This window comes from Barbus barbus (genome assembly GCF_936440315.1).
Source record: "Barbus barbus genome assembly, chromosome: 42".
In the NCBI taxonomy this organism is placed as follows: Eukaryota; Metazoa; Chordata; class Actinopteri; order Cypriniformes; family Cyprinidae; genus Barbus; species Barbus barbus.
The window spans coordinates 1,934,276-1,954,057 of NC_136720.1; the positions used below are offsets into that span (position 1 = coordinate 1,934,276).

The 19,782-nt window shown below is 42.2% G+C and overlaps 1 protein-coding gene and 1 pseudogene across 4 annotated transcripts in view; one reads left to right on the forward strand and one right to left on the reverse strand.

Moving 5' to 3' along the window:
• The first annotated feature begins 7,765 nt into the window (after positions 1-7,765).
• LOC306861447 (putative nuclease HARBI1) lies at positions 7,766-8,778 on the forward strand (annotated as a pseudogene). The gene has a single exon. The product of its transcript is annotated as a putative nuclease HARBI1 (transcript).
• Positions 8,779-13,738: 4,960 nt separating this feature from the next.
• LOC306861603 (NACHT, LRR and PYD domains-containing protein 3-like) overlaps positions 13,739-19,782 on the reverse strand; it is a 40,295-nt gene continuing 34,251 nt past the window's right edge. For 2 of the 3 annotated variants that reach the window (XM_079403978.1, XM_079403977.1), the window contains one exon: positions 13,902-15,245. In XM_079403978.1, the coding sequence (XP_079260104.1) occupies positions 14,713-15,245 (533 nt within the window). In that variant the 3' untranslated portion in view covers positions 13,902-14,712. Of the gene's footprint in view, positions 15,246-19,782 lie in introns of all 3 variants that reach the window. The other variant, XM_079403976.1, reaches the window with a different exon arrangement.

Sequence of the window (19,782 nt, forward strand, 5' to 3'; positions counted from 1 at the left end):
GTATCACTGGGGGTACATAGGTAGAGTGGGGCCAAAGGTGAAACTGGGGCCTGACCGACTTAAAGAATGGGTACGAAGCCGCAGCGCGTAACCCATGTCATACAGGATGACCGCAAAATCCCTTGGTGTGCGATCTTACCACAACGTGGCTTTCAGGAAGTGCACAGAGACTAGCGTGCGCACTTACCATATCATGGATTTGTAAATATTCTTGGGAGGGAGCAGCATGCTCATAGGTGCAAAGCTAGCTCTACCAACAAGGAGAACAACTTAACAGGGAGGCAGAGAGAGGCCTAACAACCTGAAGTAGCTGACTCACAGAGCTGAATTCTTTCAGATGCCCGGGAGGGAGCAGCATGCTCATAGGTGACCCACAAAGTGAGGGGAGCAATGCTAGCTCTACCATAGCAGAGCTCTGGAGAGCGGAATTTAACTCTCAATATGAGAGGGAACTCAGCACATACAAGGTAGAGGTGGGCCCAAGATGAGACCGGGGCCTGACCGACTCAAAGAATGGGTACGAAGCCGCAGCGCGTAACCCATATCGTACAGGATTTTAGAAAGACCGCAAAACACTTGGTGTGCGATCTTACCACAACGTGGCTTTCAGAAAGTGCACAGAGACTAGCATGCGCACTTACCATAACATGGATTTGTAAACACCATTCAGATGCTCAGAAGGGAGCGGCATGCTCATAAGTGACCCTCTAAGCTGAGGGGAGCAATGCCAGCTCGACCAACAAGGAGAGCTCGAGAGGGAGTAGCTTGCTCATAGGTGACCCTCTACAGTGAGGGGAGCAATGCTAGCTCTACCAAGGCAGAGCTCTGGAGAGCGGAGAACTTAACTCTCTGCATGAGAGAGAACTCAGACGCTCCGAAGGGAGAGGCATGCTCATAAGTGACCCTCTAAGGTGAGCAATGCCAGCTCGACCAACCAGGAGAGCATAGGGTGCAGCAAGGGAGCAGCATGCTCATAGTTGACCCTCGATAGTGAGGGGAGCAATACTAGCGCTACCATGACAGACTCTGGAGAGCGGAGAACTTAACTCTCAGATTCTACTTACACACCAGCACATTTTTTTTTTTTGGCTCAAGGAGATTGCTACTTAAAAACCCCCGGAAGGGGAGCAGTCCCTGAGATAGCACATAGATATCCTCAGATAGCCATGCACCTTTCTATTCAAAGGAGGCGTCCCTCTGCCAAGAACTGATGTAAAAAGACCCGCAGGTCCTAGGCATTGTAGTGCTGGAGACCTGATGACCAAGGAGGCTCTTTCCACAGAAACCTACGACTGGGCCACACGATCCAGGGGTATGAGGCCGGAAACAGGGCTCTCATCCTAGCCTGGATCTAGTATCGACGAGTGAGGTCATCACTGCACTGAGTCGAAGGCAAGAGGTGAAACACACACACAACAGGTCCCAGAAACTGCAAAGAATGGCTTAACAATACCAGTGATTCTTAAAACTGGATCGTATTCACCCATCTATGGTTCCTGCGCATGAGATCAGTCCCGAAGGCGAAGTCCGAAGAGTTGAGTCTGGACCATCAGTAAGGTAGTTTCTATGAAACATAGAACTTAACCAAAATATCATAAGTCCAGCACAGAGACTGCAATGTTCTTAAAACGCAGGTTCCTAGGCTCCCACCTAGACTTGGTCAGGTGGAATTGACGGTGGTTGTAGGGGAATTAGAGAGGAGAAGATGAGGGCAGATGTACAGGCCCCCTGAGGGAAGGGAGTAGATGTTTAAGAGTTACTCTGGTCCGTTGAGAATGCCTTGTCTGGATCACCTCCCTCAGGTCTTGCTTTCCTCTCCTTGACCCACGCCTCCCTCTAGCCCTACCCGCAGGCGGGGGAGGGGCACGAGTCACGACACTAGCCTTCTGCGCCCATTTCTGATCCCCAGATGGAGATGGGCCAGGACCCCTGCGTTGTTCGGGCTTAGACCTGGGCCTTCTTGGAATAAAGGTTCTAAAGGCCGCTGAGCGCGCCTTCGCCTCCCTAAACTTCTCGACCACCGTCTCGACGGAGGTACCGGAAAGCTCGGAAGGCGAGACTGGAGCATCAAGAAGAAAGCCCTTCTCTTTCTTCCCAACATCTGCCAAAACATCACCCATAGATGTCTCTCCGTTACCACCATGGCCGCCATAGACCTGCCCATAGCAGTGGAGGCCTGCTTAGTGGCACGGAGAGCCAAATCCGTGGTGTGGCGCAGCTCAGCTACTTCGTCAGGCGACAAGCCCTGACCCTTATCCAGGTCTTTCAGCAGATCAGCCTGGTACGCCTAAAGCAACCCCATCATGTGTAACGAAGCGACAGCCTGACCTGCTGCTGCGTATGCCCTGCCATTTAAGCGAGATGTTTCCTAAAGGGGCTTAGATGGCAAGGAGGGAGCCTTGAGAGAGGACGTCTCACCCTCAGAGAGATAGCTGGCTAGCGTCTCTTCCACAGGGGGCATTCTCTCGTATGCTGAAACCTATGAATGCGAGAAGAAAACGGCTTCTTCCATTCCTTCTCAACCTCCACATGGAGATCAGGAAGAAATGGGAGGCTCACTCGAGCTGGGGGGTTATGGCCAGAAAGATAACACTCATCGAGACGACCCATCATCTTGGCCCGCTTCCATGGCAAGTCAAGCCTTGCCATGTTCCATAACCTCCAATAGTTACATTTACATTTATTCATTTAGCTGACGCTTTTATCCAAAGCGACTTACAATTGCTATATATGTCAGAGGTCGCACGCCTCTGGAGCAACTAGGGGTTAAGTGTCTTGCTCAGGGACACATTGGTGTGGATTCGAACCCGGGTCTCTCACACCAAAGGCATGTGTCTTATCCACTGCGCCATCACCACCCCCCATAGTTCATCATACGCAGGGCAGGAGGATTGATAGGGCTCAGTCTCAACTTCTTCACCCTCAGACATCTCCTGCTCTTGCTGGGCATAACCCAGCAGAGCACTAGCCACTGGATCAGATGATGTCAGCGAGATCGCGTCGTCATCATCCCACGGCTCGCCCTCGCTCGCGGCCGACGAGCGCGAGAACGAAAGCCCCCTCTCTAACTCATCAGCCAGATCCGCCTGCGAACCCCACGAGTTCATTCTCCTCTGTGCCTCAGCATCAGTGGGTCTTGAACCGCGGGAAGCAGACGGCTGTCCCTTCTTCCTCGAAAAGAGAGACAGACGAGAGCGGAGCTTTCTCATGGAAAAATGCTCACAGTGCACGCAGATTGCCCCCTCGAGGACATAGCATGCGTGCTCCTCGCCCAAACAAAAGACGCAAAGATCGTGCGTGTCATTAGGTGTCAAATAACAAGGACACGGATGCACACATTTCTTAAACGCCTTGCTAGAATTACTTATAAGGCCCTAAATGGTTTAGCTCCTGCGTACCTAACTTGTCTTCTAACACGCTACTATCCAACCCGCTCCCTAAGGTCGCAAAACCTTGGACTTTTGGTAGTACCTAGCATAGCAAAGTCCACTAAAGGAGGTAGAGCTTTTTCACATTTGGCTCCCAAACTCTGGAATAGCCTTCCTGATAACGTTTGGGGTTTAGACACACGCTCTCTGTTTAAATCTAGATTAAAGACATCTCTTTAGCTAAGCATTCACATAATGCATCTTACAATCTTGTACTGCAGTTATATCTGATCAAATGAACATTATTATTATTCTTTAGCTTGGGTTGAACAAATCATTTTTGCTTAGATGGAACAGCAGCTACGCTAATTATGTCTCTATTTGTTTCTCTGTTTCTGCGTGGTAACTAGTAATTACAGAAGCTTCAGTCTGGATCCAACCCTTAAATGATCTGAGATGACCGAACACCTGAGGAAAGATAATGCTAACCCCTCAGAGGATGCCAATGCTCAGATAACATACAGAATTACCAAATTTTGCCATAAGTTAAATATATTAATTATAAATATATTGTGGAAACTTAATTTCCTGTAGAGCTGCTTTGCAACGATTTGTATCGTAAAAAGTGCTATACAAATAAACTTGAACTTGCTAGTGCTCGCCATAGTAGAGTAGAAAATCGTTCTTACCAGTGGAATGCACGCTTCAAACAAAACAGTCACTGAAGACAAAGAAGAGAATGACGTATTTTCCCGGTGCCCCTTTATACTGTGGTCGCGCCGGTAGTGACGTCATAGGCTGTCGCCGGCCAACATGGGGTGTTTTTGTATGTATGCTCCATTGCTGCCCCGGAAAAACAAACTGCATCCACTGTTTATGTAATGCTGGGTTCTTCGGGAAGCCGAACAAGGATACCAAGGAACATGCATATTTTGTTATAAATGCAATCTCTCAAACTCAATTATATATGTATTTTAAAACAAAAAATTTAACTATTAATAGTGCTCAAATTGTGTTTACCCTACAGAATACAATCATGCAAACATTTTATAATTTATTGGTATTTAAAGTTTATTTCAACTGTTGTAAAGTAAAGGGACACCACTTGCCACCGCAAATGAAGAATGACCCATAAAATTTATGGCCAAATGATAAAGATGGTTTATCAGTGTTACATACATCATGTGTCATAACAGATTTTGATATTTTGATTTTCAATACCTTGTCATGTTCACTCTAATAAAATATGTGCAGACAAACAAGCCGGAAGAAGATGAAGTGACTGTAAAATAACTCTTTGATGTATTTCTCTGTCTTCATCTGACCAACATACTGTATATTCTACAATTGTTATTTTACCAAGCAAAGACAATGGAAAATTAATGTTTTACAACATCTTCCCATGACGTTAAAAACCTTATGATGACAATACAGCACACAATGTATATGCATATACATATATAAATACATAAAAATAAAACACTGACAATAAAATAAAAGTAATTTGTAAATGAATATTGAAGAGATAATACATAAGGAGAGATAATGTATACAAAAAGAAACAACTTGAATGAAGATTTTTGTGACTGCCATCCAGATTTCACGCCAAGGGAGTTTGATGCTGAAAAATGCAGGGAAAACAATGAGTGTATGTTAATTTAACACTGCATCCCGTTGCACATAGCGAGTAGCCTATAAACATAATGTCATCCTTGAGGCGTCCAGTATAGACAGCCTGTAGCTGTTGCGGCGGACACACCCAGTGCAGATAGGGCGTTAGAATGGGGATACGCATACAGAAGAGAGACATCACTATACAACGAACACGTCAATATTATTTAGCTTGCGCTTACATTTTATTTAGATGCCATCTTAATATTTGATCAAATATTTTTGCACTTTAATTTCAATTAGTAATTAGTCTGAACATCCACTCTGTTGTTCAGATAATATCAGATATGTCAAAAAAAATAAAAAAATAAATAAATCATAATTATGAAAATAAATATAGCACATTCATTTGGCTATTTTTCCTCATAAATGCAAGCTCTTTCTCAGCGTGATTTACCTACATTTTTGGAAACATTACATATGCCAGAATATGCAAATGAACAGTTTACTTTAGTGTGTTTAGATGCATAGATACACAAACTTATTTTACGCTTACTGAGCCAAGTTAGGTAATATCTGCCGATGGAGATGTTGATTACAAGTGACGCCCCTTTACACAAAACCACAATAGCATCAATGTGTGAGCTCGTTCTTAGGATGGCAGCTGTCACACACTGGATGAATGTCAATTGTTTGTCAAATCTGTTCGAAGCCTGTCAATATGTTCTGCACCCAGTGTGTGTTGTGACTTATTTAAACATAAAGTACATAATATAATCAAATAATTATAAATCAAAATATACTACAATTACTTAAATTGTAACAGAAAATAGTTGAAATCAAAGTGATAATGACTGATAATATTAAGCAAAAAGTCAAACCTGAATGTTGATGCCTCTCTCTCAGCATCTTCTGTCCTTCTCCAGCTTTCCAAATAGCAAATGAAAGCTCTCTGCTGGTATTTATATAGACACATATATAGGCTACCCTGAAATCACATGATATAGGTTCCTTAAAATCACATGGCAAATTTGAAAGTGAAAGTATTTATGATATAAATAATATTGTATTACTTAATTATTTTTTGTCATGATATAAATAACATAAATAATTATCTTTATGCTACTTGATTTACAGATTTTCACCTGTCATTCAAATGTGCTGTACATTTAAATGCATTTAAGACATTGTGAACTAAATCTGAATGATTGCTCAAAGTATGTGAACCTATTAACTATTCAACAATATATTAAAGCAATCAAAGTAATTTAAATAAGGAAATATTCCCAGCCCAGAGTCAACTATTCATAAATAACTGGTTTGATTATCTGAAATGAGTCATAGCCTCTGAATGCAATGTTTAGATAGCATTAGTAGACAGACTGGACATCATAATAAACATCATAACTGTCACGTTACGTAGAAGCAGGGAGAACGCAGGAGGCATGAAATGGCTCAAATAGTCTTTAATGACAAAAAGCAGGGATAATCCAACAAAGGAGATGAACAAACACAACGAGATAGCAACGAGTGCACATTAAAGCAACTAGTAACTTAGTAGACCCAACAGAGAACCAAGGGACAGACAGGAACTCAAATACACAGGATAATTAACAAACACAGGTGCCAGCAATCATAATAACTAAATGAGGAATCACAAAGCAAGCAAACTAATCAAGAACAGGAAAAAGACCATATAAAGGAAAACCAGGAACAAAGACAGGGGTAAAACAAGGAAAAACGAGTCCAAAACTCTCACATTACTCTGGTGGGCGTCCCAGAGGCTGGTACCTGACGGATACGCGGGAGGCATTAATTAGGTCAACTGGAACTGGGAACACTTCCCAAAAACACCCGATGTACTTGTTGCATAGTTAGAAGAATGGCATCTACGCTAATATTAGTCTAGTTAATAATAGTTTCTTTCTTATTCCGAGGCCACCGTAGCCACCCAGATCCAGTCCATATCCAGATCAGATCAGATGGTGGATCAGCACCTAGAGATGACCTCTACAGCCCTGAACGTCAGCAGAGACCAGGACAACTACATGATCCCCAGAGAAGAGCATGTCTCTTAGACGGCCATCAGGACAAGACCACAGGAACCAGATGAGTCCTTTGCACAATCTGACTCTGCTTTAGCCTAGATTTAAACTGCTGATTTTGTCTGGCCAGAGGAGAATGACACTATTTCGACATCATTTCCCCGTCTAAATACTGTATAACTGATGTAAAGCCACCCAGCTTTATATCAAGCTGATGTAAAGCTTCTTTAACACAATTTGCATTGTTAAAAGCGCAATAATAATAGTGACTTGACGTAATAAATGATTTTGAGAATAATTCTCAAGTTATTTAAAAAATGAAAAACAAAAATTCTGACACATTATCTCAGGCGCGTTTCCATTACAGATTTGCGCAAAACTTTGGCAATAAAAAAGTATTGCGAAATGACAGCGTTTCCATTTGATGGGACTTTGATGGATTTTGGCTATATTTAATCAAAGGAGGTGAAAACATTATGGGCCGGTTTCCCGTACGGGGATTAAGCCTAGTCGTAGACTAAATGTCATTTTAAACCTGGATTTATTGAAGTAGCTTTCTCACACATGGATTACAATAGTCTCAGACTTGCACTAGTCTTGACTTAAACAATTGGATTTATAGAAGTAGGATTAGACCTAATCCAGGTCTAAATTAAGTCTTAAATTAAACCTGGTCAGAAGCAGGTTTAACCTCAGATTAAAAACTGCTTGCCTCAAGGCTCACGTCCACAGTAGCAAAAAATGGATTACCTTGACTATTTCAATGACAATCAGAGACCACCACCAAGACCAGAAAGAAGGTTGCTAAAAGACAGGAGCAACCCACTAAATTATTTTGATTTACATTTTCTTGACCGTTTCCGTATGTCAAAGGAAAATGCAACAGAAATAATGGTTTGCTGCAGCCCAAGCTTTCAGGTGACTTAGTCAGAGGCACCCCTATTTCTCCTTCCTTACAAATATTAATTACCTTAAGGTTTTTGGCATGTGGAACCTTCCATCGGGAAACTGGGGATTTGTGTGGTGTAGGTGAATCAACAGTGTGCAAAATAGTACACAAAGTCTGCAGTGCTATATGTGAACTGAAAAAGGATTTCATCAAGTTCCCAAATGCTGCTGAACAGGCCACCTACAAGGTAGATTTCTATGAATGTGGGAACTTCCCTGGAGTCATTGGTTGTATCGATGGCTGCCACATTCCCATCAAGTGTCCCTCTACAGCAGATGCTGAGGAATTCAGAAATCGTAAAAACTGGTTTTCAATAAATGTACAAGGAGTGTGCACTCCCACTATGCAGTTCTCCAATATTGTTGCACGCTGGAAAGGTTCAACTCATGACTCAAGGATTTTCCACAACTCCTCTTTATATACTCAGTTTGAAGCAAGACAACGCTCTGGAATTCTACTTGGTGACAGTGGGTATGCACAGACAAACTTCTTGTTCACCCCTTATCTCCATCCAGTCAGACCAGAGCAACAGCGCTATAACCAAGCTCACATTCTCACCAGAGGGCTAATAGAGCGCATGTTTGGTGTATGGAAGAATCGTTTCCAGTGTCTCCGAAATGCACTGCGGTTTGAACCTAGGAGGTGCTGCATTATTATTATTGCAACAGCAGTGCTTCATAATTTTCTTAAACAGTGTGGCTGCCCAGACCCTGATATTGAAGATGATGTCCCCATCCCTGAGCTAGCCAATGACAGAAATGGACTTGCTTACAGAGATGCTTTTGCTTTGCAGCACTTCTCATAAATGTGCCTTGAGTGATACATAAATGATTGGCATAGACAGGTAAAAAATTTCAGGACATTTTTTTTATTTAACTGAGGTTTGGTTCCAAAGACAATTGACACTGCTGCTGCTTCATCTCTCTCTCTTTCATAGACAACTCAAGATGAAGAATTTTCATTTTGACTTCATGTTCTTCTTTTAAATATTTTAATTTACATTCATGGAACTCTGGCAAGTTTCTCATGAATGGTCATCCTTTTCCCTCTTGACCTGCTGCCTGGATTAGAGACTGCTGGATGCTGACTAATGCTACCGCAGGAGACTGGATGCTGCTGCATGTTGGTGCTGGCTGCTGATGGATTCATTTGAGCCTCTTGACTGTTCCCTGCGCCCCCCAAGTCCTGGGTGAAGATCAGGTCATCTTTGTATGGAAGAAAAAATCTAGTATTACATTTGACTTCCACAATAAAGGTCATTACGTCATTTTTGTTACAAGACATGACTTGCATTTAATTACTGTATGTTGGATGGGATAACACATGTTACTGTAAATGAGACGTGTCCTATCAAATGAGTCTTTGAAAGATTCCTCACCTGAACTGTCCAAATGGTCATCATCTGGAATACCTTCCAGGGGTTGCTGACTTTCAATAATCCCAGCCAACAAGTCCCCCAACTCCTCTGTGTCTGGTGGAACTGGAAGTCCCCCACCTGTCTTGAAACGCTCTTGACGCGTAGCAGCAGTTGTTTTTTTCAGGTTTATTTTTATGTTTTTCCACAGGACCTTTACAAGATAATATACACTCTGAAGTTGGAGTTCTACATAATATTGTTTTCTTTTTACATTTCATTAATTAAAACATTTATAATTTACTGATTTGTAAGAATGGGGCAACAATAAATCATACCTGAACTTGTTGGAGTGTCCGTTTGGTTACTTTTTCATTTGAGTTGAATTCATTCAATATGGAAATCCATGCTTTCTTCTTCTTGTTTTCTGTACCTGAATCATGCTGTTTGTTTTCAATTACAGAATAGTTTGATACAATTTGTTTAAAAAGGGTCTTCTCAAATTCACTGAATTAGTGACTCCTGTTCCACACACTCCTTAAGACTGATGAATTACAAGTATTCCATACCAGGTTTTTATAGCAACCTCTCCTTAGCCACATGTGCATGCCATTAATCTATTCGGGTTTCCAAAAGATGATCTCACTTGTCCTTGATTACCTTAATCTGAGACTCTGTAGTCTAGAACTAGTTAATCCAAATTTAAGCAACATCTCAGAAAGTCAGTTGTTTAGTGTGGATTAATTTAAGTAGAATTAGCCTAGTCCTGGTTTATTTTAAGCCCTTAACGGGAAACTGGGCCTATGAGAATTTTTTTTTTAGTTTTAACAAGCAAAACATTTCGTTATTACAAGAAAAGATGTCGTTAAAACGAGAAAAGATTATCGTTATTATGAGAAAATGTTTTAACGAGAAAACATCTTGTTATTACGACATAATTGAGTGGAAAAAATAATGTATGTGTGACGAGGAGAACGAGACGTGAGATGTGTGGATCCAAGTGCAAGCTCTTTATTATAAAACAAGGTCATATTCAGGCAGGGTCAGTAGACAGCAAACAGGTATGGCAAGGGCAAGACACAAGAATAGTCCTTAGAACAAGTGTGGGTCGGCGATCGGCGTACAATATCCAAGGGGCTAGACAGAAGGGGTAATCCAGGTACGAGAGCAATAATCCAATACAGAGGCAAACAAAGTCCAAAGGGCAAGGCTAAGAGTAAATCCAAAGAACACGGGCAACAAGGTAAACTAATGATAGAACGCTCTGTAGAGTAGCTAGGCTAAACAATACTCAGCGTTATCTGAATGAAAGTCCCAGGTTTATATTGTGTGTGATTGGGTGATGGTGATTGTGAGATGGTTCTCAGGTGTGGGAGTGATCAGTGTGAACAGCTGTGTCATGGCAGTGGCTGATGGGAAATGCAGTTCGACAGAGAATGGTAACAGTACTGTGGTGTAAAAGTCATTATGGTGAACGAGTGACCTCAGGTGGTGAATGAATGGAATTGCACGGACCAGATTCGTGACATAGCCCAGCCCCCCCCCCCAAGGAGTGGCTTCCAGACACTCCAATACAATCCAGGAGGGTGGTGGAGCGGAGGCTGAACAGGGGGAGGGACGGAGGGCCAGGTTCATGTGCAAATGGAGGGACTGGGAACTGAGGCAGAGCGGGAAGCCAGGGCGGAGCAGACGGGACCGGAGCCCACCAGGGCGGAGCAGGCGAGACCAGAGCTCACCAGGGCGGAGCAGGCGAGACCGGAGCCCACCAGGGCGGAGCAGACAGGACCAGAGCCCACCAGGGCGGAGCAGGAGACCACCAGACCTCAAGATTTTTATTTGTCACATACACAATTATACAGGGTATAACCAGCAGTGAAATGTAGGTTGATGTACCTGAGCAATGTACCTGAGCAAAAGGCCACCACGGCGGAGCAGCAGACCACCAGACTGGATCAGAAGACCACCACAGAGAAGCAGACTGGGCAGGAAACCCTGGCAGAGACTGAGATCTGGGGGAAACAGAGACGGACAACACAGGGAGAGCACAGACAGACAACAAAGGTACAGTATTCATGGTCTCAGGGGCCGTGGCAGGGAAAACAAAAAAACGTATCAAAAGGCTCACTGACTTTGGGTTCATGGGCTGAAACTGGACGTGATGATAGTTCAGAAGTGAGCTCTTTGGAAATTACAGGGGCAACGGGACAGACATGGAGTGCATTTATAGTCTCTGGGCTCATGACTGACAGTTCAGGTGTATATTCCCTGACAGAGACAGGCAGTTCGGAATCAGACACATTGGCTGGTTCAGAGCAGGGCATATGTTCAAAGGCGGCCTCCGTGGCCAAGACAGGGCAGGACAAGGGTTCAGAGGCGGCCTCTATGGCCGTGGCAGAGTAGGACAAGGTTTCACAGGAGGAGGATACCACTGACACCTCTGGAGGTTCTGCAGCAAACGCCGCCACCTCTGGAGGTTCTACAGTGGTAACATCCGGAGGGAGGTGGAGTTCGGTAACGGTCTCTTTGACCACAACCTGACAGGCTGAGAGAACATTGCTAGGCGCCACCATCTTACAAGGGGCTGAGACAAGCACCACCGCTTGGGGAGGTTCTGCAGCATGTGCCACCACGTCTGGGAGAGCTGCAGCGGGTGCCATCACCTGGGGCAGTTCAGAGATGGTGTATGCGGCCCAAATGCAACATAAAGCGATCCCCACCCTGGGAAGCACTTCAGACAGGGGAATTAGCTCAGGGACAGGAGGGTTAACATGGGTGGATTTGTGGATACCAGCTGTGCGTACAGACATCAGTGGTGCATCCCACACGCTGGACACCAGACAGGAAGTACGAAGAATTGACCTTAAATCTCTGGGTGTGATAGACTCTGGCCGTTCGGCTGAGACGTGAAGAGACTCTGGCCGTTCGGCTGAGACGTGAAGAGACTCTGGCCGTTCGGCTGAGACGTGAAGAGACTCTGGCCGTTCAGATGAGACGTCAAGAGACTCTGGCCGTTCGGCTGAGATGTGAAGAGCTTTGATATTGTATGATGCTGGCTGATGAGCTGTGATGCAGAGTGACTCTGGCTGATGAGCTGTGATGCGGAGTGACTCTGGCTGATGAGCTGTGATGCGGAGTGACTCTGGCTGATGAGCTGTGATGCGGAGTGACTCTGGCTGATGAGCTGTGGTGCGGCGTGACTCGGGCTGATGAGCTGTGATGCAGAGTGACTCTGGCTGATGAGCTGTGGTGCGGCGTGACTCGGGCTGATGACCTGTGATGTGGCACGACTCGGGCTGATGAGCTGAGGCGTGCTGTGTCTCTGGTTGATGAGCTGAGGCATGCTGTGGCTCTGGCTGATGAGCTGAGAGAGGGGTTGATTCATGACGATTGACGGTGACTTGATTTGACCTGCGACGATCAACTGTAGCTTGGCTTGACTTGTGACGATTAACTGTAGTCTGGCTTGGCTGGTGGACATAATTTCTGACTTGACTTGGCTCTTTAACAATGGCCGTGACTTGGCTCTTTAACAATAGCTGTGACTTGACTTGGCTCTTTAACAATGGCTGTGACTTGACTTGGCTCTTTAACAATAGCTGTGACTTGACTTGGCTCTTTAACAATGGCTGTGACTTGACTTGGCTCCTGACTGGCAGCAATGGCGCTGCGGGGTGTGGTTGTGGCCGCCATTTTGTGAGCGTGCTCTAGCGCAGCTGTAAACATACAATTGGGTGCGGGGTCTTGTTTCTCCACGACCCCCACAGTGAGCGTTGAACCAACAGTCAATAAGGCATAGTCCAAAAACTGAGCGAGTGATGCACGCGGACCCTTGCATCTAAACTCAGACTTCAGAGGTTGATGTATGCCATCGCAAAAAAATCTCAATCAAAGTAATATCCGGAAAATCTGAATAGTTGACGATGGCTAAAAACGTTCTAATATGTTGCTCCAGTGAATGTGGACCCTGTTTAAGGGCAAACAGAATTCTTGTTGTGTCCATACCTGCTGAATGTCCATCTGAGAAGCTGCTGAATCCTAGGTGGCCGAGTATTCTGGGTGGCCGAGTATTCTTCTCAGATGATTGTGAGATGGTTCTCAGGTGTGGGAGTGATAGGGGTGAACAGCTGTGTCATGGCAGTGGCTGATGGGAAATGCAGTTTGACAGAGAATGGTAACAGTACTGTGGTGTAAAAGTCATTATGGTGAACTAGTGACCTCGGGTGGTGAATGAATGGAATTGGACGGACCAGATTCGTGACAGTATGTGGCAGGAATGCATCACCATACGGATTCATTCTGAGTCAATTCAGCCTCTGTGTTTCATTCTGCTGGTCTCAATCACATTCATGATTATTCATACTGTCACCAGTCCACATCAGAGATTTAGAAACAAGTTCACGAATAAATGAGTCGCAAATGGGCATTTATTCAATCTAATGATCAGTTTACAATATAAATATTAAAGCAAACTTATTACTCTGTTTATTAAAGATTCACAACTGTATGTGTGTATGATCTATATTTATAACCTCTGGATGACAATGTGTAACATTCAGTCCACTGAAGGCGAGCGTAGTGAACCCAAGTGCAGTTTATTTACAAAAGTAATCCAAAATACAAACATAATCCAAATCGAGACTTGACTTGAACAGATTTGACTTGAACAGACTTGGCAGGAACAGGCTAGACTCACTGACAGCAGGTTACAATATCAATACACGACGAGAGACAATAGGCTTGTTCGACTTAATGCGGTGCCACAAAGATCGGCTACCGCCTGACAAAAGCATTACATTCTGGTTAAAAAATTTGTCTGACTTTGATCGGCACTGCAGCCGCCTTATGATCACATGTGCCATCAAAGTACCGCGAGAGCAAAACGAGACCAGCCGCTGCAGTTGCTCAAAATCAGCTGCAAAAGCCTTGATGATGACACACTTTATTCTCATTGGTTAGATTCTGTGATGACAAGCACGACGTGTGTTGCATGTTTATTCTAACAATTCAATTCCAATAATGCTCACAAATCTGTGTTTTTATAACAGTAAAAACATTTTTAGTGTTGTAACACTGTTATCTTGAGTCATGTTTATCACTGGTAATAGCATAATATACCCCCACTTTATACCAATGAGTAACAAGACATGACTAGAACAACCAATCACAACATGACAAATCCACAAGGCAGAAATAAATGAGGGCAAGGGAAGCATGACACGAATCAAATGACAAAATAAAAGATATGAAAACAAGAACATGAAACAAACCCCAAAACCAGGCGTGACAATGAAAAACTAATTAAAAATGCATACAAATGTAATGATGTGAGATTTGATGAGTTTGTGTGCATGTGAACATCAGAAAGAGGATTTACAGAGAGTCTCTCTATCGTTTAATATCACACAGAGACACTGAGCAATCAGTATAAAGCCTAAATCCAGCACAGAGGGGTTCAGTGAATGTGGTGTTGAATGTGTGCAAGTGTGTGAGTGTGTGTGTGTCAGAGATGCTGTAGAAGGACAGAGAGCCGGTCGACACGTCCACATACACTCCTGCTCTCTTAGAGGATGAACGGAGACCAGGTATATCAGTTCTGTTATTATTGTGAAGGACAGTCAATCTGTTACCAGAGCAGATCAGACTCCAGGATTTGTCATTGAATCCAAATTCACTCCATCCTTTCCTGCCGATTCCTTTATATGACACTGATATTTCAACCTTATCTCCGCTCCATTCAGCCTCCCAGTAACAGCGTCCAGTCAGACTCTCAACACTCAGAACCTGAGGAACCTCATCAAATCTCTCTGGATGATCAGGATACGGCTGATGATCTTCCACACGTGTGATCTTCCTGTTCTCATCAGACAGAATGAGTTGAGTGTTTGCTGTGTTTAGATCCAGTGTGAGATCACAGGCATCTGAACACAAGAAGAGAGAAACATCAAGAACAACACAACAGTGAAGATGTCTGTGTGTGTTTACAGCTTTGACTAGATTTGCAAAGTAATGTCCTCACTATTCACAAATGTCCTCACTATTAAAGGGGTCATATGATGTGATTTCAACACTCTTTAGAGTGTTACAAGCTGATTGTGCATAGATAAGATCCCTGAAGTTGCAAAGACTAAAGTCTCAAATCCAAAGAGATATTCTTTATAAAAGTTAAGACTCTGCCTCGCCCCCCTAAAACGGCTCATTCAAACATGCCCCCACATGTCTACGACAAGATTTGGAAATAATATTTTTTAAGATGTGGACGTGGTTTCAGTAACCGCAGTAGTGTTGATGCAGCCATGTCAGGGAGACGCTGTGTGTTTCTAGGCGAAAGCAAAGGCACTTTATTTGGCCTTCCGAAAGTAGATGCAATAAGGAATCATTGGTTAAGATTTGTTTACAACAGAACAGCACAACCCAAATGTTCAAATTTGTGCAACGCATTTTATGGATGACAGTTTCATGAACCTAGGAGAGTACAAGGCTGGCTGCAAGGCTATTTCTAAAAAAATAAAGGGTCAATTCTGACTTTGCTATGACAATCTGACGCTTCTGAATCAGCGACTGTAAGTATGTTTTGTTATTAGTTCAAGTATTTGCTACTGACTGTTCAAATGCAGAGTTTTATGTGTGTGAGGGGAACAAGGGAGTGTATAGCCCGTCAGAAATCATCTTAACCGCGGCTTGTGTACTGCAAATACATACGAGCATCATCACTGCTCTCTTTCCCTCTCGGGCTTGAACTGGTAAAACTAACTTGAAAGCTGAAGCTCGCAATTATGGTAAGAGGCGTTACATTTCCGACGCGTGCTTGTGGTGTTCGGCCAATCACAATGCACTGTCAGTTAGCCAATCAGAGTAGACTGCACTTGTTGGAAGGAGGGGCTTTGTAGAAAACAACGCGTTTGAGAGGGCCAGGGCATAGAGGAACTACAATAATGTACATTATTTGAAAAATGTGTGCATTGCATATAGTCATTCAGATTGATTACCATTAGTATAATCACTACAAATGGCCTACCATGGTGAAGCTAAATGGCTAGTATAGCAAAACCATGTTCATGTGTAACTACATTTACATTTATTCATTTAGCTGACGCTTTTATCCAAAGCGACTTACAATTGCTATATATGTCAGAGGTCGCACGCCTCTGGAGCAACTAGGGGTTAAGTGTCTTGCTCAGGGACACATTGGTGTCTCACAGTGGATTCGAACCCGGGTCTCTCACACCAAAGGCATGTGTCTTATGCACTGCGCCATCACCACCCACACAACTATTTTATTTTTGTATTTATTTGTAGTAAACCCATGTTTAATTTTGATGACGGTACATATGTAATTAAAACATTATGTAATTGAGGGCAGAAATGAACGTGAGTAATCTTACCTGACACTGATATTACAATAGCCAGTCTTAACAGTTTACGTGATCTGGCTCTTGATTTTATTATTGATTTTTTTTCTTTGCCGGGAGGCAAACATATCAAACATGCACCCCACATCAACATGTACCCCCTGTAAAACTAGTCCCGTTCGAATAGGGCTTAATATAGTGAAAGCTGTTGAACAGCGACTAGTGACTGGTCTTTCTCACTAGCAGTGCTGGTCCTAGACTTCTGGAGCCCAAACAAAACTCTGTGAAAAACCCTGTCAGGCCTAAAACAGTGCAGACTAGTGTTGTGTAAAGCAGCGGCACACAAGTCAAGTCAGCTTTATTTCTATAACGCTTTATACAGTACAGATTGTTTCAGAGCAGTAATAGATTGAGATAACAAGCCAATAGTGGGATTCTAGAGCTCAAGTCAGTTCAGTGTTGATTCAGTTCAGTTTACATTTAGTCATTTAGCAGACACTTCTATCCAAAGCGACTTACAAATGAGGACAATGGAAGGAATAAAAATCAACAAAAGAGCAATGATATGCAAGTGCTATAACAAGTCTCAGTTAGCCTAATGCAGTACACATAGCAAGGTTTTTAAAATTATAATCAATAATAAAAAAAAACAGATAGAAAAGAAAAAGAATAGAATCAGAATAGGCCTTTTATGCTTTTGTTAATTGTATAATAAATAAAAAGAAAACAGAATACAAAAAGATTGGAAAAGCTATAGTTATCTTTATAGTTTTTTTTAATGAATAGAATTAGAATAGAGAGTGCTAGAGTTAAGCCCCGTTCACACCAAGAACGACAACTATAAAGATAACTATAAATATATAGTTCTAAAAATCATTTTCAATATTAAAGAATAGCACAGTCCACACCACAACTATAACGATAAAGGCACAGAGAAACGATATCGTTGGAATCACTTTCAGAACAATTTTTTTCCAGCTGATGAACGATACAAACATTGACATCCAATCAGAATCCATCTAATCCACTAAAATGCAGTTTTTTTTGAGCGCGAGTTATTCCATAACAGATACAAACAATAACTCTACCTGAAGAAATTAGACGTAAACAAAGGAATAACTATCCATATTAATCCATATTACAACATTCTTGTTTCGTTGGACTAAAAGTGCTCTATGGGATGTTGTTCAGTGGACTCTTACCTCTCTAACTAAACCGGGATTTACAGCAGTGGATGCGTTTGTGACTCATTATCACGATGAATCTCGTATGCACTGCGTTTTTCTTATACAGGTTTTGATGTGTACTGCTTACACAAATTTAGCAAATACATTCCTATATACAGATATATAGTTTGTCAAGATTAATTTTGTCCCGTTTCATTCAGGGCATCCATGTGCGGTTTAACAGGTTAAACAACACGTGTCAGGACCTACTCATTGTCGAAATCATACTCTAGATTTAATACTGTCGCATGGAATTGATGTCAGTGGTGTTGAAATTTTGCAGCAGAGCGATGATATCTCAGATCATTATCTAGTTTCGTGTATATTCTATATAGCTAAAGCTGTAAAGCCAACTCCTTGTTACAAATAAGGTAGAACCATCACCTCAACCACAAAAGACTGCTTTATAAATAATCTTCCTGACTTATCTCAGTTCCTCAGCATATCTAATAGCTCAGAACAACTTGATGATGTAACAGAAACTATGGACTCTCTCTTTTCTAGCACAGCTGGAGAAAAACAAAATTAGAGGTATTTCGTATTGCTTGGCGGGAAAATACTCTCTCCTACAGGAAAGCCTTAAAAATGGCTAATCTGCTTATCTCTCTTTGAAGAAAACAAGCACAACCCCAGATATTTATTCAACACAGTGGCTAAATTTACAAAAAATATAACATCAGCAGGTGCAGACATTACCCAGCAGCACAGTAGTAATGACTTTATGAACTACTTTACTTCCAAGATCAAACTATTAGAGATAAAATTGTAACCATGCAGCTGTCAGCCACAGTATCACATCAGATTAGCGGTGGGCGATATGGCGAAAATATCATATCACGATTTTTTTTTTTTTTATAAACTTCACGATTTTATCACGATTCTTTATCATGTTGGTTTTACTATTTTGTCTGCACAGTACAGCCAAACTAATTTCCCTATTATAAAAGACAAAGCCTTTCAAGGTAACAAAATATAAAAAAAGAATGGTGGATATTTAGGCCAAAGTGGGCGAAGATAAAAATCTTTGTCATTATTTTATATTTGTTATTAAAAAAGAAGAACAAAGATTCACATTACAAATACACATAATATACAAATAAAATAAAGTGCTTTATTTTCAGGTACAATAGGCATATTTAGCAGAGCATTCAAGAAATTGAATGAACAAATATAACAAAACTATATAGATTGAACTGTATTATTTTTTTTATAAATAGTTTTGTTGTTTTAACATTAAAGAATAAAAATTCTGTTATCTGTCTGTCGATTCTGTCATAGTGTTTTATATTTATACCATCATTTACTCACTCAAAATTAGTTTTAAACCTGAATGAGTTTCTTTCTTCTGCTGAACATAAATGCAATTTTGAAGAATGTGGAAACCATGTTTCCTACTATCAAAGTCAATGTGGACCAGCAACTGTTTGGTTACCCACGTTCTTCAAAATATCTTCTTTTGTGTTCAGCACTAGAAAGAAATTAATACAGGTTTGGGAAAACGGGAGTGAGTAAATAATGAAAGAAATTCATTAAAGGGGTAGTTCACCCAAAAATGTACAGTCGGCTGCATGTTTAGTACTGTCTCTTCAAGTTTTAGACATGCACGCATCTAATATACAGGCATGCATTCGTTTGTCTCTGCTGTTTACTTTCATTTTAGACATAACCAACTGAGTCTATATGTAAACCTTGAGTAATCAGGCACTGTTAGACAGGCGAAAAGCTTAATTGGCAAGGCTTTAAAACACGCAAATAATGTACTTTTGTGATTGCGAATAAGTGCAGTGTTCTATGAGTGTAACTCTGCCGCTGAGTTAACACTGATGTGAATGTATGTGGCGCTGTACAGTATATAGAGACGGAGGCGCCAGAACTGTATT